This window comes from Poecilia reticulata, chromosome 5 (assembly GCF_904066995.2).
Source record: "Poecilia reticulata chromosome 5, P_reticulata-male-v2, whole genome shotgun sequence".
Classification (NCBI taxonomy): Eukaryota; Metazoa; Chordata; class Actinopteri; order Cyprinodontiformes; family Poeciliidae; genus Poecilia; species Poecilia reticulata.
This window is the reverse complement of record NC_088834.1, coordinates 9,522,733-9,543,826: the sequence shown is the minus strand read 5'-3', so window position 1 is coordinate 9,543,826 and position 21,094 is coordinate 9,522,733. Positions and strand designations below refer to the sequence as shown.

Here is a 21,094-nt window from a genome sequence, read left to right as displayed (position 1 = left end):
ACTTTCTTCCTTTCTTCTTACATCTCAGTGCTGGTGGTCAAATCCCTTTAGCTAAATCAAATGGTGCAGGCAATTGGAGTGGCCATGAAACCATTTCGAAGGTAGGGTCAGCAGGAGCAGAGGGGGAACAATGCCTTTGTGATATTCCATCTCTCACACATTGTGCTACACATAATTGGAAAGCCTTTGTTATTTGACTCCCATTTGACTATGATGTACAAGATGTGAATACAAACACGACAGGCGTAACGAAGGCAGAGGAACGAGCTCACACCGAGTTTCCTGGCTTTACATCACACTTTGGCTTTGCCTGGCTGCCTGTCACCAAAAGTAAAAACCCAACTGTCCCACTTCTGACTTTGGAAAGGGATTTCTTATGTATATATATATTCTCTACTTTAGGTTTAATACTTTTTATTGTGTCTGATATTAGACAGAAGAAAGTATCACATTCTTATTGATTCTGATAAAAAAATACTAAATGAAAATACACAGGTTACAATAAATTGTTCTAAGAGCAAATATATCATCCTATGTTTTAAAAAAACAAAAGAATGCAGTGGCCATTAAATGATCAACTCAGGGTTAAAAATCTATTTCTGTCTCAAGTACTCAGTAGATAAAATGTTAAGTGTCAGTTAAATACCATGAAAATACCAGATGATTTTAAAAAAAGATAATGTCTTTCTTTACAGAAAAAAATGTAAACAAAATTAGAAGAAATAAACTGAAGTATAAACACCAGCTTGTTTTATCTGGTTTTAAATATTTGCAACAACTCAAAATGAAAATAATTAAATTCACAGCATGCAAGATCATATTTCCTGGTAATGAATGCGTACACTTTCCCACTTTCCCACTAGAAAGTTTATATTTTTTCCAAACCACCCTTTTACCCAGAGTTGCGTTGTTTCAGGCTTCCTACTGTTTGCCTCATCAATTATGACTTATCAGTCTGCCTCATGTACACTAAGATGGATGTAAACTTGGATTTTGTGAATGTCACATGTTTGCAATGACATCAAATATACCCTATTATTGGGGATAAATGCATTGCTTGTCTTTATTTGCTAACATACACAGCTGGCTGACTTTTAGCACTACTGTCAGCTCTATAACAGGAGAAAATACAAAGCTCTCTGGTATATTAATAAAAGGAAGTTTCCTTATGTTACCTTAAAACAACTTTGTCTGCCTGTCTTCACTTCTAGTGATCAGAATCCAGCATTTTGGATGTTGCTTAGTTAAATAAGTATGATTTTTTGTTGTTGTTGTTGTTGCTAAAAATGCTGCAATTTAGAAGTCATAGCTACCCTCCTGTTTTCGATGAAATGTTACCAGCAGTTAATAAAAAGAGCAAAGACCAATTAAATATAGTTGTTCTTTTGTGCACTTTTACCTTTCAATTTGAAAGACACCATTAGGAATTAGCATACAGTACCTATGGCAACCGGCAACCTTTATCAGATTCTTTCATAATATTTGCACAGCCGTCTGCAGCCAGTTTTATTTAGCCCAGGTTTGATGCCACTGTGTGATAACCTCTTGCTTTTTCTTCCTCATACAGGTGAAAGCACCAATTAAAGCACTCAGTTGCAAAAAGAACACTGGAATTATTATTTAAAAAAATTATTATGGTGACAGAACTTTGAGCAAGAGGCAAGAATTCAGTAATATGACTTAAAGTTGGTTTTTGACACTGATATTTTTAAATAGCTATGCAGTTGTGTTGAAATAACTTATTTCCTTATTTTTTAGAAGTCTTTTATTTAGTTAAAATAATTTCTGATATTGCATCCACAGGAGAAAAATACAAGATTTTTGTCTATTGTGGCATATATCTTTTCTTATTGGTGTTTTTTATATTTGTATCCAGATACTAAGTTTTTCACCATAAAGCATTGCTCTCCTTTCCTTTTCCTGAACTGCTTCGCATGTCTCTTTCTTGTTTATATTAAACACGGTGTGACTCAGATTAAAGGGTGACAATTTTGCTAGGAGGCTGTTGCTATGGAAATGCATCTGCCACAGCAATGATAGGCCATTCTTGTTTGATTAATTGTTTTTTGTTTTTTTCCCAGTGCTTCTTGGGTAGGGAGAATCCTTCCAAGTCCATGGAAATGAAACATTAATAGATTGTGTTCCTTCTTTTCCATCAATTTCTTTCGTTCTCCTTGGTTTTTAGAACTTATTTTGCCACCACTATTTTCTCACATTTTCAGTAGTGTAGTAATGATGTTTTAAATTAGATTGGAAGTCTGAGATTTCCGTGGATGGGGGAGGTTACAGCTTGGTTATTTGAAATGCAAAAGGAATGTCTTTGTTCAGGGCTGGCTTTTGTGAGCAGCTGCTGAGGCAAATGCAGAATCTAATGTAGTGTGAATATTATGAGTTTTCAAAGCAGGCCAGAGAAGTGCACAACATTACTTTGTAGTCCGTTTTTATTCTAGCAATCTTCTGGGACCAATTATGATTAGAGAACCAACCCTTCATCTCTGAACGTCAGCTCGTATTTATCAAGACCTCATATGCTTGGGCCCTTTCAATTTGATCTTTTTAGCACTGCACTAATGTGTTATGTATTATTTAACTCATAAATGTTTAAAAGAGCTAACAAATGCAAGCTCATCATTTTCTGATCTGTAAATTGCCAAACATTCCCATTTATGCCTGCATTAAAAGCATCCTTTGCATGGTGCTCATGTTATGTCCGCATGAATCTCGAGGAAGAGCTTTTGATCCGGGTATTATTGGAGATTAAAGATGGCTAAGACCAGAACTTTGTGAGAGCTTGACTCTGTAATTATTGCAGGGTGTTCTTCATGCAGGGCTCTCTCTCCAGCTGTGAGCACCACTTTTGCTTCTATTTGTGATTCGAGTTATTGCGAAAAAGGTGTTGTTCGACGTGGTACTAAGTAATTTTTTCTTACTTCACTGCACACAGTGAGCATAATGTACCTACAGGGGGCTGATGGGGTTGTTGATCAATATCATTGGCTCAGTGATTGCTTCACCAGGTGCTGAAAGCTCTGGCTTCTCAAGAATTTGTTTTCAGCCACAGGAACTGAAGTCCTTCTTCATAACCAATTAAGTCTGAGCATTTATTCCCTCAAGAGGTCATCCGACATAAACAGGAATGAATGTAAAAGAGAACGGCTTCAAAAATTATATTTCATTTTAAGGGATACATCGTCAAATACAATTACATTCACATGTTGCATTAGGATACAGTTCACTGAGTGACTCATTGTGATGAGAAAAGAAACTGAATAGCTGAAACTGGAAATGAAAAGACTGGAAAACCTATATTTTAATACGTTTCTATTTACTTCCAGTTTTTGTAGCTCTAGCATAATTATTTAACTTTTACTAAAATGTAAATCGTGCACCTATTGGTAACCCAAGTGGTTACGTTATTTAACCAAAGTTGGTAGTAGAGCCTGTTCTTTACTGATCTTACTACAGAATGGCTTTTACTTTCCACATCCAGAGACGTAGCTTGGAGCAGCATCATTACATCACTAAGACAATTTTTTTGACTCTTTGTAGAGGATTTCAGTGTGTGTAGATGGTTTATATATATATATATATATATATATATATATATATATATATATATATACATGTTTATTATTATTAATATTGTTGCTGCATATTCTGATCATGATCTTGATTATCAACTATGACTGAGAAAAAAAAATGTTGAAGCTTTTATTATCTTTTTCTTCATCACAATGTCCTAGGAGTCCTTTTGAGCTTTAATATCTTGGCCACAAAACAATGTATTTATATCTAGTGTGAGGACTGAGGGCAAGTGAAGTCTACGCAGCAGGTTAGAATATTATTTGCAGGACGAATTAGCATTCATGGCACTTAAAATATGCCCTACCAAATATTTGATCTGAGCAGTCCATTGGGGTTGGGAAATAGCTTGCATTGTTATTGTGATAAGTTTTGCAGGTCTGCTTTTTATGATTATTGAAGGTAGATGTTTGAATGTTTTATTGTCATAAATTTTACAAATCAAAAGCAAAAATAACTCGGGCACCCATAACATTTAAAGTCTCCATGAGCCCACCCTTGGCTATTTAAGAATGTGTTTCTTTTCTGGACTTGGTTCAAGTTAATACTAACATAGAACCAGTAGGACAGAGCCAGTGTTTACAGTAGTTGAAACAGAACTACTTCCAAGAAAGCACTGCCGCCAGTGAAGCTAAGTTTAGTGAAACAAAAACTCGGAGTAGCACTGAAATATTTCAGTTTAGTGTTGAGAAGTGATGGGATTTGGCTGTAATTATGTCAGTCAATAAGCTAAAGATGCTAACTGCTCAGTTTTTGGTCACTTAAACTCCATACAATCTTCTGACATGTTCTAAAACATAATCATTAACTTATTCATTTATATTCAAAAAGAGCAGGAATCAGGATTAAACTTAAAGGAATGTAAAGAAGCTCATTCCAAGCAAGATGGCGGTGGTAGGCTTCAGCTGCAAATCATGAACAAAATTGCTGTGATATTAAGGGTAAGGAAGTCTTTTTTGCACCACCATCACTAGTAAGATGCCCAATGTTTTCTTTACAAAGTGCTAGTTCAGCAGTGGTTCTGCCTCACCACTGGTCTGCCTGCAGTGAGTTTCAGTATAATTTTACGGTTTGAAAAGGATTTTCTCATGGCTTTTAGCTTGACTTTCTAAGCTGACACTACCTGACTACTTATGACATCTTTCATTGAGTGTCTGACAACTCAATTAACAACATTCCTGTGTTAACTGAACCTAATATCAAATTAGATTACACCCCTGGTTGACTGCTTTATGTTGATGCAAACTTTTGAAGATCAAATGTAGGTGCCACAAAAGCAGTAAGATGTAGCAAATCTGAGTGTGAGGAACCGAAATAATAAAAAAGCAGGCCCAGAAACCAACAAGTCAAGTGAGAAATCAAAAATAAGTTGTTTTTTTTTGGTCTAGCAGGAAGCTTCAGCATTAACGGGCGTGTGTGTGTGTGTGTGTGTGTGTGATGCCGTTTTAATTTGAATGTGTTCTATGTGTTTCTTGAAACTATTTAGTTGTTTTATAGAGGATAATAGTTACTTTGATACTTTGTGACTCATTAGTGCGTTCCGTTTCATTCAACCCCCCTTAGAAAATAAAATGTCAGACCCTGGGACAGTGCTAGATCATTTTACCCCCCAAAATAAGGAAACCTTAAGAAAACATTTTTAAATTTCAGAATGTGCAAGTACATATTGAACATTAGACCCGTGAGCGTTTTTTTTTCTTTTTCTCCAAACATTATGCAGACATCAAAAATGTCATCTCCACCTAAAAATATTTGCACATTTGGCTAATTGGCAACATTTATTGCTCTGAGCAGAGAAGATAGTAAAGCTGGTGTTCTTCTCTCATCCCAGATGCAGGAGATGGCTTTGCACCACCACCAACAGCAACACCATCACCAGCACCCTGACGGCGTTCATTACGATCCTGCCCGTAACCACCCCATGATAAACAGCTCACCTCCGATACTGCCCAACCCCATGAGCGCACTGTCTCAGCTAAACCCTCAGGTCAGCCGGAGCGCACTGCCTCATGGTTCCCCCTCGCCTCCTGGAAGTAAATCAGCCACACCCTCTCCTTCAAGCTCCAATCAGGAGGAGGAGACAGATCCTCATTCAAAGGTACTGATGTGGCTTGTTTAGTAGAGGCAGGGCCTATGGCTTAATGGCCAGCATGGTGAATGGTTTTGGAGGAATTCAGGATTATTTTTGAGTTTTTGATAGCTTTTGCTGGAGCTGGAGTTAAAATTATTACACCACTCTTATGTGTGTAACTGCTTGGTAGTTTAGCACTAAGTTCAGTTCTTGCCATGTTTGGTTGGTTTTCTGAATGTTGAAAACACATTCTTTATAAATCAAAAAGGGAGTGCACAAGTTTAACTTTCATAGGAGGTGTGCAACAAGGAAACTTTGCAAGGAAACTTGTACCCTCTAAGGAAAACAAAACCAATTTAAAATTAGCCAGAAACGACAACGAAAAAAAAAAAGTCAAGACTTCTGGAATCATGCTTTTTTGGGGGCAAATTTAGTATAAAATCTACTTATTCAGACACCAGAACAAGTTACATGTTTTCCTGGCATGCTGTGTTTGGTTTATGTAAAAGATAGACACACAAACTGTGAGGCATAGAGGTGGATATGTCATGGTTTGGGAACGGCAGGATCTGGCAGTCTCACCATCACAGTATTCTACTTTGCATCAAAGGGTGCTTGAGGAAAACTTAAAAACATTCTGTCAGAAAATTCAAGCTGATGTAGAACTTGGCTGAGAAATAGCAAATGGAAAGTCCCTTACTGAGTCAAAGCCGATATCTTTAGAACAGCTGTGAAATGATAGGGTGTTCTAACTTTTTGCTCAGCTAGAAAATATTTTCTGTAAATAGTAAGACAATGCACACTGTGTTGATCATCTGTGAATAAATTCCTTTTTTTCCAGAGGTAAAATTGATTAGATATCAATATATAAACATTTCTCTATGAAGAACTGAATACTCACTGAGGTTCTCTATATTTTTGGAATTTGAATAATATTTTCGTCGGAAAATCATCCGCATCTTACCAGTTCAGATCTCCGCCGCTTCTTTAGTCACATTCAGGTTTAAAGTCTGACTCTAAATTCTGCTTTTGTTGAAACGTCTTTTAACAAAAGCAGATCTTTAGCCTGATCCTGTTTATGCATCGTAGCCACAATCCATTTTTACTGCTCAGTTTTCATCAGGAGGAATGCAGATGAGTATATAACTGACTTTGCCACCTCATCAATGTTTCAGATTCATCTCCTTTTAGCCGGCAGTTCGTAGTGATACAGTATAAGTAAAGGGGGATGCTTTGGTTTAAAAAATATATTTCCAGGCCTATACATCTCTGCCGGGCTTCACAGGGCGCATGTGAATAAAAATGATTACCATCTCTTCTATCAGTAAGTAATTCCATTTGCTCTCTCCAATTCATTCTGAGACCACATCAAAGCCAGAGCAGATACATCAGACGATTTAAAATTCCCTTCAGCCCAGGCATGAAAAGTCTGAATTTATGACTTGCTGAGCAACTGCAAAATAAAGATTTGAAAAGGTCTGATAAATTCAACTAGCACATGATATTTCTGACAAAGTGCTCTAGGAGAGAAAAAAGACAATTTCTGTCAACTTGTGAAAGTGTTTGTCAGTGAAACATTGCTGCAATATCCAAATGTTGGTTATTGAACTGAGCAATCAAATTATAGAGTTAATTAAGTTTACACGCTTCACCAGGACCCAGTGTTACAGGCATTCATCACATTTACAATTATTCATTTGGTGAAGTTTTTTTTTTCTCTTCTCTTCTTTGTACATCTAAATGCTAAAACCGACTTCAGTATCAATAAGCCGTTTCTGTGTTGTGTGTGCACTGATTGTCTTCCAGATGACGGGTGAGAAACGGCCATCTTCAGAGATGATCAAGCCCAAGCCCAAGCCCCAAAAGAAGAAGAAGAAGAAGGACCCTAATGAGCCGACCAAGCCGGTGTCAGCCTACGCTTTGTTCTTCAGAGACACCCAGGCAGCCATCAAAGGACAGAATCCAAACGCAACCTTTGGAGACGTTTCCAAGATAGTCGCCTCCATGTGGGACGGACTGGGAGAGGAGCAGAAACAGGTACACAGAAACACGCATGTTCAGTTGAGTAAATACGATTCAAAGGTTTGGATGTCTTGTTTCATGTTTCACACATGGAATTTCAGACTGTGGAGTGTTCAGGCCACATGATGTTCAGAGATAGTTTTCCACCACACACCATCACTCTTCATACACACATGTTGTCTTGGTAGGATTTCAGGAGGGCAATGGATCTTGTGGTTTTTTTTTTTTTTTATCATTTTCAAAGCGTTTTAATCACTTCAGATTTTTCTCTGTGCAATAAATTTTAATACTTGTATCATTTTCCTTTCTAGTTCAAAATTATGCCCTATTATAAAATCTCACTGAACTATACAACAGTTTGTGGTTGTAAGTTGGAAACTGAAAATGTGAAAACTTCAAAGTGAACTTTTAGATATGGTGAAACAAAAGCATTGGTTTATCTAGCAGATAAAACTGGATAAACATTACAGCATGTTCCCACAAAATATACATTTTTTGCCTGCTAACCAGTCACTGCTATCGCTGAATCAAAGAGAACTACAAAGCTTACGGTACACTTTTCTTTCTTCTTCATAAGCAACCTTATTAACATGTCTTTGAGCTTCTTATTTGTTTGCTGTGTGCTAAACTTACACAAGAAAATGTAGTTTTGAAGTAGTACAAACAAACAGCATTTGTACAGATTAAATAGATTTTATCTGCTTTGCATTAAAACAGCTTGGATGACAGCGAGACGCGACACATTTATTTATTTACAGTCACGTTTGAAAAGCTTTTAGTTCTTGTTTCATATGTTTACTTATGGATCACACATTCACAATCAGTACAGAATTAAATGTGTTTATTGAAGGAAGTGAAACATTGTTTTTAGCCATCAGCGGTGTAGATGTAATCAGCTAAATTTGGTTTTATTACACCCCGACCTGTGCGTATGAAACCACCTTAACATTCACTGCAGTTTATTGATTCCCACAATGGAGCACAGTTTCAATTTCATTCAAACATTCCAGACCAACAGAGCTGAATAGGTTTCTGTGTGTTTTGTGGTAACAAATGATAGTGTGAAATGAACGGAAAATGAGACAGTCTGATGATCGTGCGCAGACTCATATTTTTAGAATATCCAGTCAGGGGCACAGCCTATTGGGTGTCAAATAAAAGCACCTGTCTCCATGACAAAGTGCAGCCCATTCTCTGCAGCACCACTCTCCAGCATGTGTCTTTTTCTTTCCCGTCCGAACCTGCTTTATACGCCGGACTTTGGAGGCCGGCTGTCCCTTTTATTTGTAGTTAATTTTTGCCACCTTCACCGGGGCTCTTCACCATGAATCTTCATTTCGCCGCTGACACCCTTGAATGTGAATTCCTCATTTCCTGTCGTTTTATTTATATCTGTTGCCTGGTGATTTGATCATGCTGGGAATACAAGATTAGCAATTGCCTCGCCCTTGGTTTTCCCTCAAGGACATCTGCTCCAGAAATGTTATTGTTTGTGCTTCTTAACCCTTTGTCTTCCGGTGATTTTTATTATTTTTTTTCACTGTTTAAATTTTCTGTTTCCCTCTTACACATTTCACATGCATTTGTCCTTCACAGTGGAACCAGAAAAACAGGAACGCAACTAACAAACTAGTAGTACACCAGCAAAATTGCCCCATTTAGTGTGCCACTCCACAGCTAATTTCTTTATTTCTGCATCACATGTTCAATCAGACGTGTCACCTCACAGGACACATAATTAACTTGAGTTAATGATTCATTATCGAATGAAATGTAGCACTCTGTCTGGGCAATAACCCCGTGATTGCTTTAATTAATACAACAGACTACCACTGTCATTTATCTTGACAACTTCATGAAACAGCTCAACACAAAGCAGCATGTAATTCTGAAGTGGATGGAAAATTACGCTTTCAATGTGTTATTACTTTCAATTTATTTTCAAATAAAAAGGTAAGAAGTATGTTGAGCATGTAGTCGGCTCCCATGAGCTAAAACTGTTTAACAACCACATTTCATCGCAACTACAGCTCTGCAAAATATCTCCACCTCGGCCAGATTTGATTTTTATCAACGCAGGGAGCTTTTATCTCTGCTGAAGTAAACAATGTGCATGAGGCTGCCACTACCATGTATCACAGGTGTTCAATGTGTATTGCAGTATTACATTTTTTTGCTTGTAGGCTAAAAGATTCAGGTTTGGTTTCCTATGAGCAGATAGACTTCTTCCATATGTTGCTGTGTATCCTGCATGTCTTGTGGCAACCTGTAAAATGAAGTTTTTAGACTTTTTTTTTTTTTGAACAGTGGTTTTTCTTTGAGGCTTTTTCGTAAACACAACATTTGTCAACAGGGCAAATTAACATATGCCCTGTTGACAGATTCTCACACCTGAGCAGATGAACTCTGCAGCTCCTCCAGAGTTATCATGGGTCTTGAGTGCTTCATTGCCATCTTTAAAGTTTTCAATTGTAAAGAAAAGGATCTAGCATTTTCCTTCCAATTTACAATATAACATTAGCTTGTGTGCATCTGCTAAATAATGTACAAGTTAATGGTGCCAAAAAAAAATCCTCCCAAAAATTCAAAGGGTATGAATAACACTTAATAAAGTCCTTAAAATGTCTCCTCAAAGGTCCATAACTGTAAAAAAAAAATCTTATTTGCTGTAACTCTCTGGTAAATTGCATCTGGAAGGAAAGCTGTTCATGCCAATTTCTCATTCCTGAAAACGTTTTCAACATACAGCTTCAATTTTAGAGTTAACTCTTCCTGATCTGTTTACATACACACCACTATGCTTTTCCTTCCAACATGCGGTCGTCACATCACCACTGTTGAGGTGTATTCTTTAATGTCTCAGTCAGACCCTCTGGAGCCTTGCAGGAACACCAGAATGTAAACACAACCCTTCCCCTACACACAGGTTTGTTTTAACTAGATCAGAGCTCCTGTTTCCAATTATCTATAGCGCTCCTCAAACATACCATGCAGCAAAAATTCACATAAATGCAATAAAGGAAGCACATTTTAGACCTTTGCTTTGGACAAGATCAACACTTTTTCACTGTTATCATTTGAGTTTTGCTTGTGATCCTTTTTGTTGAGCTTCATTGTGTTTCTTCTACTTCCTGTGTGTTATCCAAAGGTACAGCAGAACAAAGACATGTTTATGTTCATTTTTTTCTTTTTCATTATAATTTTGTCTAGTTATGCAGGTTCCAATGGCCTGTGCTTTAAAGTGTAAGATCAATGGGTTATTTGGACTGCCTTATTCCTCAAGGTGCCTACATGCTACGGTTGTCCCAGAAACATAAAAGAACATTTTTCTTGTTTTTGTTATTTGAGATTAAGATCAATTTTCAGTTTCTACAGCAGTGAAAAGGGGGGATAATGATAATGGATTTGCGTACGAGTGAGGGGAAACCTTAGCTTTATTTAATTGAGTCTGTGTTTTGGATTTGTGTGCTTTTGAAAGGTCAGAGACCAAAAAAAAAGCAAAAATAAAGCAGACTGTCAATTAATTTAAGCAGCATGTTTGGATATTAAACTTCTTGTTTAGGCTCAGATTTTTTACACTTTTATTATGTTAGTTTTTCTTTCCTCTCCCTCTTTTCACCTCTAACATTTCTCATCCATTACTACTTACTATGTCTTTCATCTTATCCCCGGTTGCCCCCACCCCCACCCTTACTTCTGTTTCTCACCGATCATTCGGTTTTACGTTCGCAGGGTAATCGCTCCCATCGGTGTCAGCAGGGCGCAGGGTTATTGTCTCCTATAATTAACTGGTTATCAAACAAGAACAATTCATTAAGGTACAATTAGGGGGCTAATTCAGATGGGACACCTCTGTGCTGGGATTACGTTGGGAGGCATATGCTATCCCTCCTTGCAGCTTTGTTATTTTTAATTCATACTGACCTGCAGCCTTTGACGGCTTCAACCACTAATGAATCCACTCACTTTGGAATAATTAGACATCCTTAGGCATAGTAATTTGCTTGAAAGTATCTGTCGTTGCGTAGATCATTAGCTGCGTTAAATTAATTTGAAATTAAGGCTGCTGGGAGTAGTTTGAGTTAATAAAAGCAAAGACTTTGAGTCTATAAGAAGCAAAGAGTGACTTAAGACATGATTTTGGGAACTTCTCTATGAAAATTGACTGTATTTCCCTATGCTTGCTGCTTAATGTATAGACATTTATTGCCTTGCAGAAGTGTTTTTCACATTGTGCTGCACTACAACTACACACTTTAATGTATCTTATGAGAACTTTGCTTGATAAAACAGCACAAATTAGTGCATAACTGTGAAGTGGGAGGAAAATGATACATGGTTTAGATATTTACAGAAAACAGAAGTGTGGTATAAAGTTCTCTCCCCTCCTGGCTCAATGCTGTGTAAAACCAGTGCAACATGTCTAAGTGAAACTTCACTAGGCTCAAATCTTTTGGAGCCCATGAATGTGTTTCTTCTAAAGTTTTCCCTTGTCTTCTGGCTCTTTTCCATTACCCCTACTAGCTTAGAAGTTGGCAGGGGTAATACTGCCACCACCATGTTTATTATTTGATTAATTATGATTGGTAGTGTTACTTTGCATGATTATTTTGCAGGTAGGCCAAAAAGTTCATCTTTGATTTCCCCTTAGCTTCTTTGTCCACAGGTTTGCTATGGCTTTTACGTGACTTATTTGTGTATGGCAACTTTAAAAAGGAACTCTTACAGCTTTCTTTCAACCATGACTTCTTCTTACCACCAAGGTTACAATTTTCCCATCAACAGATTCTCGTACCTAAGCTGTGGATCTCTGCAACCCCTCCAGAGTTATCTTGCGATTCTTGGCTGTCTTTTTGATTAATGCCTATAGTTTATGCTGCATTTCCTTACAACTGAACTGGTCTCTGGAAGGTGTTGGTGTAACATGACAAAATGTGAACATAGGGGTATAAATACTTTTGGATATCAAGGTAATAATGATAATAATGTAAATAGGGATGAGTGAGAGGATAAACATCAGCTGTTTGAGCAAGAGATTGTATCCGGCTTCATCCCGCTTTGTTTGCTGTCTTGCTTGTTTGCTTGTTTGTTTATTGAGTGCGTGCGTCAGCGGCTGCCAGCCTATGCTCACTTGGCAACCCATGAATGCTTAATGGTTATTCTACCCCACCTCTCTGAGAAGAGATGACCCTGCCCATGTAGCCACTGACAGTATCTCATAGAGGATCAGTAATTACCCGCTGCATTCACTCACGCAAAGAAGAGTGCCCTCCTTCATATTAAAATGCTGAGATCTGAGTCTTCTCTATTGATTTGAGGGTGGACTTTCTGCCACTTTCTTTTTGCTGCATGAAAAAGGCAGCGGCAGCTGCACACAGGCCGTGAGTGACATGTGATGACATTAACTTGAATTCCCTGTCTCAACGCATCATTTGAGGTTCATTCAGACAGTTCAAGATTGCCTTTTTGCTAAAGCTGTTTTGAGTTCTTTTATTTTTTTTTCTCTCTCTCTTTTTCTCTCTCTCTCTCACATCTGAGTGATTTGCTGCGACATCAGCTCTGATTAAGAGATGAGCAACAGCCTTAATGGAGAAGAACACTGAAAAAGAAGCGCGCAGAGCGACAAACAGGCTTTCGCTCCTCGTTTAACTTCTATTTTCATGTTATTGTGCAGAATCTTTCTTGACATTTCATTTTGAGCTGAATTGGATTTTCAAGAAGCAAATGGTTCGAATGCATCAGCATCATGCAGATGGGCAAAAATCTCCTTGACCTGATAATTGTGCAGCAAATGCATGTGAAATGTTTTTGTTTTTTTTTTGTTTTTTTTCCATCTCAGCCGTGACTCCCCGAATCTCATCCGCATCAGTCAGCGTGGAACGGAGGGTCATTGCAACCTTTGGTATCGGCTCGTAATCAAACATTGTTGTTGTTGTGTTTGTTCCTGCAGAGCTACAAGAGGAAAACAGAGGCTGCTAAGAAGGAGTACCTGAAAGCCCTGGCCGCCTACAGAGCCAGTCTGGTTTCCAAGGTAACAGTGGGGGTCACATGTTTGATATACATGGGTCAGCTGCAATATAAGGGATGATAAATTAGACAGAATTCCTCTCTCATTCCAAAGAAAAGGTCAACTAACAGCAAAGATGGCTTAGTACGTCTTCATGTAGACATATATATGCATTATTATAGAGATAGATAACAATGCATGTTTCAATGTTATCATGTCGATATGTAAATGTATTTATGAGTGGAGGTAAAAGAGAAAGGCTGTGCGTGTGCTCCAAAGAAAACAGGGAAAATTAGGCCTGAAACACACCTCAATTTGTAACCTGGGGAGAAATAAAAAGTAATAGTGCACGTCTGCGTGCCTGCTCATCAGCGTGCATGTGTAAGAGCAGGAGTGGACATTACCTGTCATTTGCCGTCCTGGTGCTTGGTTCCTCCCCGGTGGGCTGCTAATGTGTTGGCTGAGGTTTGCTCACATCCACTGCTCTCTCTTTGAAGCAGTTTAAGTCCAGACCATTACCATTTTTTTGACTGATCATGTTTGTGTAAAAGGAGAGAGCTCATGCATGAAGCTTAAAAGCAGTTGTAGCACTGTTCCAACTTCATTTCATATCTGTCCCCACATTGTTCTACATATTGAGCTCTAAATTACATTAGCATATGCCAAGCTCCTCCTCCTCGCCCTCTCTATCCCTCCTCCCCCGAACGGGACGCCACACTTCCTCTCACGCTCATGTGCAGAAAACAAGCACCTTGATTAAGGCATGAATAGTTAATTCATCAGCCTCTTCACTGTGCCATACTTTCTACTCAAAAGACTATTCTCATCTCTTGTCTCTAGTGCGATTACACATTCAGGGTATCCTATGCAGAGGCTTGATTGATGCCATATGATGGTAGTTTGAGAGTCAAAAGGGAAAAAAAATCTGACAGACAAAAATAAACCTGCAAACCTTCGCTCTCTCATTCAGGAGGAGCCAATCCTATGCAGGACTGAGCCTCATCCTTCAAAATGACTCTTCTTTTTTTTTAATTACAGATGAAGCAGTCTTTTCAGAGTGAATTGGGGTGGGTGGAATTGGAGGTAATTGGAGGATCATTTGAAGGATTTACATCCTGTGTGTGCACCTGTTGCCCTTTTGTTTTGTGACATTTGTCAGTTTATGTAAGAAGAAAAGAACAAAAAGTTTGATTGCACCTCTAAATACCATTGGCCCTTCCCTTGTGTCTGAAAATTAAAATAATAAAAAATAAAGTTTAAAAGATAAAATGTAAAGCATCTACTAAAGTTTAAAAGATAAACTGTCTTTTAGCATAAACCATCTCCGCTCCATCTACTGTAATACACCCTCTTTGGCTATCCACTTAAAATGAGCTCCAACAAATCAAATCCATCATCTCACTCTTCCCCTTCTCCCTTCACCTCATTTCTTCCTTATTTCATTTTCCACTTGACCCCTGCAAATGTTCCTGTCCCCCTGCTTTATCTGCGCCTTCATATCGTTCCATTGATTATTTGAGGGATTTGGCCGGCTGCATGGAGCCATTACTAAATAACAGACCACCACACATCATTCTAGTAAGTCTGACAGTTAATGAGAAAGAATCCATGTGTTTCATACGTGCATCTTCCCCAGGGAAACAAAGGGAGACTGAGAGACCTGCTGAGTGAATGTTTATAGGTGTAGATGAATGCAGTGGTGGGCGGATGGGTGGGTGGAGTTAATGAGTAAGTAGAAGATGGAAAAAATAACAAGACTGGACACAAGTTAACATACTCTAAGCGCTTTAATTTAAGGTAAAAAATGTCACGATGTGATTAATGAAGGACCCAAACGCAGGGACTGATGGTGACTGGAATAAGTAGTTTTAATAATGAGATAACAAAAGAACTTACAGGGGGGGATCAAAGGCAGAGCAGGACACGGCGTTTGGGCGGCATAACAGAATGAACCAGCAACAAGTAATGAAAACCAGTGAGCTTATATATAATGAGGCAAGGAGAAGGGTATTGGATACAGGTGAGCTAATCGAGAAATTTGTAACAGCTGTGGAGAGCAAAACACAAAGAGTGAGAGAAGGTGAATAATGCAGAGGTATAGCTGAACTAAACACAAAGGAAACTCGGTGTTATCCTCTGCTGTTTGCATGTTGACACCTGCTTTGACCCTTATGAATAAATAAAAATTGGACCAATTTAATGTCCTTGAATGAGGGGATGCACCAATCAGGATTGTGTGCCCAATTTCCCTTTTTATTTTTTATTAATTGCAAAATGATGATCTTCTGAAACAGATTTTTGCCCGTTTTATTTTCTCTTTAAACACTTTAATGAAAAAGATTTAAGAAATCTGTGTACTCCTCATTTCTCATCTTTTCTTCTCTCAGTTCTTCTCTGCTCTTTTCAAATAAATGATTAGCAGTTTAAATTCTTAATGGCTTACAACACTCCTGTTTAAACAAGTTGTGATGAAACACAGTGGTAAACATCCTTATGGAATTAAATCCAGCTTTCTATAAAGGAAATCAAGATTCCTCAGTTTTATTCATTAATCTGTTTGAAGCTTGGCACAAAGCTGAGCAAATTCTGTTTACATCACAGCTTGTTTGGCATTTGTTTCTGCATCAGCTACACATACACACCAATATACATATATAGTAGTTTTTGTATCTTAACTTAGCTGCTGCTAAGTTAGGATAACGGATTGCAGATATGATTGCATCAAAATAGTCAGGGGGATAAACTTTGTAGTTACACATTTGTAAAGCAGCATCCACAGCAAATGATGTTTAATAAAATAAAGTCTGCTTAATCTGTGAATTTTTTTTTTTTACAGTGAGATTAATTACTGTTTTTATTTGTCCCGTTTTGCTTTTAGACGTATAACGACCCCGGGGAGAATAAAACTGCCCAAACCAGCCAGGCCTCTCCACATATGATGCCAACCAACTCGCTGTACAGTGTGCCACCTCCCCCACAGCCGTCTTCGCCATACCTGGGACCCGGGGCCTTCCCTCTAACCGACCTGCAGAGCTACGCAGGCCACGCCCCACGCCACGCTCTGTCACAGACCCTCAGCCAATCCCCAATGCTGCCCAGCATTAGTGCCTCCCCACCTTCCTCCTTCCAGATCAGCCCGCCACTTCACCCCCACCAGCAGCTCTCCCTGCACCAGAGCTCGCTCCTCAACCAGCCCATCCGCATGCAGCAGGTCCAGTCCCAGCCAATCATCTCTCATCAGATGGGGCTACAGGCCTCTCTTCACTCCCCACCTCCAGGGCAGCAGGTACAGAAATAAACTGAGACAAATCTGATGATGAGAGTGTAATGAGGCTTCTGCTCAGGGGTTTTGCTTAATTTTTCCTGATTTATCTCCTTTAGAGTTTTTCCCACCTCCAGTCAGAGTACCAGAAGAGCATTGGGGGTTCCCAGTCACCAGGAGCTCCTGGCTCTGGGCCCGGTCCTGGAGTGGCTCAGACCCACGAGTGGGATGGAGAATACTGCAATCGGGAGTGCGGCAACCACTGCAGGTCAGTGTATACACGGTAATTGATCAAAGTTATAGTCTTACAACGATCCACTTCACGGACATGTTTTATACTATGACTTAGCATCGTTTATTGGAAACACTTAAGTTGATTCATGTTTTGTGTCGGATTATTGGACTATAAGACAAGTTGTAAAACCAAGTCTTTTAAAAATATAGATACATTGCAATAACTAAGAAAATTATTGAAAAGCTAATACAATAATTCAACTCAAAAAGTGAAAACTTTCATATTATATAGACTCGTTATACAGTGATTTATTTCACTTGTGTATTTCTCTTAATTTCATAGCTACTGCTTACAGCTTAATGAAAACATAAAGTTTAGTTTTTCAGAAAATTAGAATGTACCATAAAAGCAAATGAGAGAGACCTCCAACACTTAGAGCTGAATCTGCCTCAAAAACCCAAATCAAATAATTGAGTAATCTGTAGATTGTAGAAGTAGGTGATGCGCTAATTCAGGCTCCAACTGCTGATGACTGGAGTTGAACTACACATGGAGCTGACTTTACACTCTCCTCAAGGAGGATAAGGTGAAAAAGGTGAAATTCTCAAAGAACCTGAAACTTTGCAAAGGATGGTGAAGAATGATTTTAATAGAAAGAAGGAAAAGTATTGTAGAAGGAGGTGCAAACAACCAGTGCTGGCCCCAAGCTGTCTGAGGGTTGTGAAGCAAAGCCTGTTCAAGGATTTGAACAGCAGTCGGGTCTTCAAGAGCCACCACACACAGACACATCCAAGACGTTGGCTACAAGTGTTTCCCTGTGAACCAGGCTTGAAACCAGAGATCTACCAGGAAAATAAATGTACAACTTCCAGCTTTTCTTTTCTAACAAGATTTATGGAGATGATTTCATTTTCCAACAACACTTGGCCTGTTCTCCAACTGCCAAAAGCACCTGTTGACCTTTCTATCACTGGGTTTATTGATCCCAGCTATCAAACAGTGCATTAAGTTTAGCTCATGATTCAATTAGTTTAAAAAGTTTTCTCTCCAAGGAAACCCAGCGGATTGCAGTATAAGTGTGACATGTTTCACTTTTTGAATTGAATTACTGAAATAAATTGATGATATTGTAACTTAAAAGACAAAAGAAAAACTGAAAACTAATATAAAGAAATATTTATAACCCCAGCATTTGGACTTTGACAGGGATTGAAGCTCTGCTACTTCATAGCAGATTTAAAATCCATACTTTTTTATGCTCATGAAATCAGATTTTTTTTATTTCAACTTGAAGCTTAAACTTGAGCTAAAAGTAGAACAACCAAGTCCATGATAACGAGACACAAAAGTATTTTTACATTCTTTTGATGTTTTATTTTTGTTAATAAAGTCTATTTTTTGTGTGTTTAATTGATCTTTTTCTTGTGTTACAGTGGAAGCATGATAGGCAGGGACAAGCCCCTCTACCTCACCTGAAACTGAAGATTATCCTCTGCTGACAAATGACAACACCGAGGAGTCTATTCTCATCCCGCTCTGTTCTCCTCACCCAGCCCCGACCTCCTTCCTCTTACATCATGTGTACACTTTACATACAGCCACACACAAACACATTCAGATTCCTGAAACTGTTATCATCAACCTGTTTATTTTTCATTGTTAATGTAATTATTATTTCTTGCAGTTTCTAGAGTTTGTGACCAGTTTTTTGACTAGATGACTACTGTCTGTACCACTTATTGTATTAACGGTCTTCTTGCTGTTTAAATTTGCCAAGCACTTATAAAGTCCCTCCCCCCCTTTCCTTCTCTTCGTCCTCCTCCTCTTCTTCCTCTTCATCCTCCTCCTCCTCCCTCCATGCCTCCTCAGTTATATGTCTGAGCCCTCTCTGATCTGGGCTGTGGAGTGCTCCTCTTGTGTGTCACCATCAAAAAGACCCCTTAGGACTCCCATTCAGCTTTAAGTAGAAAAAAATAAGTGTTCCTCCTTTTTTCCACCCTATTTTTGTAGTTTTCTTTGCTTTTGTTGGTGTTTCTGTCTTATTTATTTCTTGCTGGCTATTTTGTTTCTCTCTCTCTTTTTTTTTTTTTTTTTTGCATTTTTTTCTAGTAAGCCCTGTATCATAGAGAAATATTAACTCCTAGTATGTTGAGCATAGGCCTTGATGTTATGGTAGCTGTGCTTACGGGCCAGAAGATTAAAGGCTTGGTGGGGAATGAGACAGAAAAACAAAAGCAAATCTTTTTTTATTATTAATAAAGACCTGTAGAGGTCTACTGAGCTGTCACAGTGTGATTGTAAATATCACTTTTGTGGAATCAAATTGGGAATTAAAAGTCCAAACAGATTTGTTCCTCTAAAAGTACATGTATGTTAATGCGTGTGTGTCTGAGTACGTCAGGACGTTAGAATGTACCCCATTCATGGCGTGGTATGAGTGTGTGCGAGCAGAGGACTGGTAAGTGCGACTCTCTCGGTGTTTGAGTCTTTCCTGTGAATTTAACAATCCCGTGCAGCTGGATTTCGGAGGAGCATTTCACACTTTCACTCTCGCATTAAATCTGTGCTCACTCGTGTGTTGTTGTCTTATTCAGACAAAATTCAGTCTAAAGCCGAATATACAATATATGTCCTGCAGACCATTAAACAGAAAGAGCAAGGTGAGAGACAGAGAGCACAGAGATGGAAAAAGAAATGCTGTGAGATAAAATGAGATGTAAAGTTTCAGATAGGGAAGTAGGGGGTGGGATTAATGCCTCAAAATGCCCACCCCTCCCTTCTTTTGTTTAGCTATCTGACCAATATATCCTTGTTGTCTCCTCACCACTCAGGAGGGGGGGGGGAGACCTGCAACGTGAACATACACATCACAAGTAATTTTTATAAGTTTCTGGTTCGTGTTTGGTTGTGTTTTTAACTCTTGTGTGATTAACGGAAAATGCATTTTGCTGACAAAGACATCTCGTTTTTATCTCCTTTTGTGTAGCAGAATTTCAGTTCTAGTCGCTGCAACACAATAACATTTTAAGTTGTGTAAAAAAATACAAAACAAACAAAAAAAAAACTGCCAACTGTAGTTATATTATTTGTAAAACAAGTAATGATAAATATTTGAAATGGTTATTCCTACATTGTTCCTTTTTTTTTTTGCTAGTTACCCATCAGCTGTTTGACAGGTTTTCTTATTTATAAAAGAAATGAGATCAATTTTGCTTCTTACAATGGAGGTGTATTTTTATTCTTATTTTATTATTCTCTGCTTTGGTTTGATAAATAATGATGACGATCACAAGGATGATTAGTTGTTTTTTTATATATTTTGGATGCTGCCTTTTTTTTTCTTTCCTTGCCAGCAGCATCACTTTCTGTCATAATGCTTCTTTTATTTCAGACCTGCATAATAAAGAAAAAAAGTTCAAAAAGTGAGCTTGACGCATGTCATTTCATTTCCCCATGGACATATTTTCATCTTCTGTCTCCTCCAATTAGACGATCACACCTTTTGTTGAACACTTTATAATGGCTATCGTAAAGACAGAGAAACACCCCCAACTCTCTCTTCTGCACTTTATATCCACACTTTAGAGGGGTCACATGTTTTGTTTCCCGTATTTATATTTAGCCCCAGTGGCATTAGCTAATTAACCATGGATGGATACAGCGTGCACCAGCCAGCATGGATATTGCCAGTAAACTATCTCAACGAACAGAGGAGCAGATGCAAGGAGACGGTTTGCTTTTGCTTGTGAAAGTAGTGCATCGTAGGCGTCTAGTGTGAGATAGAGTACAGGAAAAAAAAAAAATCCAATGCGCATACAAACTCAGGCAACCGTCCAAGTGCTGATTTTACCCCAATTGCAAACACGTCTTCTTAGAGACTTCATGAAAGAAGTCTAGAAGAGATTGAAATGAAAC

The 21,094-nt window shown here is 38.4% G+C and overlaps 1 protein-coding gene across 5 annotated transcripts in view; it reads left to right on the top strand.

Moving 5' to 3' along the window:
• tox2 (TOX high mobility group box family member 2) overlaps positions 1 to 20,611 on the top strand; it is a 122,886-nt gene extending 102,275 nt beyond the window's left edge. For 4 of the 5 annotated variants that reach the window (XM_081606990.1, XM_081606989.1, XM_008408418.3 and 1 more), the window contains 6 exons: positions 5,414 to 5,680; positions 7,460 to 7,690; positions 13,626 to 13,706; positions 16,561 to 16,968; positions 17,064 to 17,212; positions 18,613 to 20,611. In XM_081606990.1, the coding sequence (XP_081463116.1) occupies positions 5,414 to 5,680; positions 7,460 to 7,690; positions 13,626 to 13,706; positions 16,561 to 16,968; positions 17,064 to 17,212; positions 18,613 to 18,655 (1,179 nt within the window). In that variant the 3' untranslated portion in view covers positions 18,656 to 20,611. The remainder of the gene's footprint in view (positions 1 to 5,413; positions 5,681 to 7,459; positions 7,691 to 13,625; positions 13,707 to 16,560; positions 16,969 to 17,063; positions 17,213 to 18,612) is intronic. The other variant, XM_008408421.3, reaches the window with a different exon arrangement.
• Positions 20,612 to 21,094: the final 483 nt, after the last annotated feature.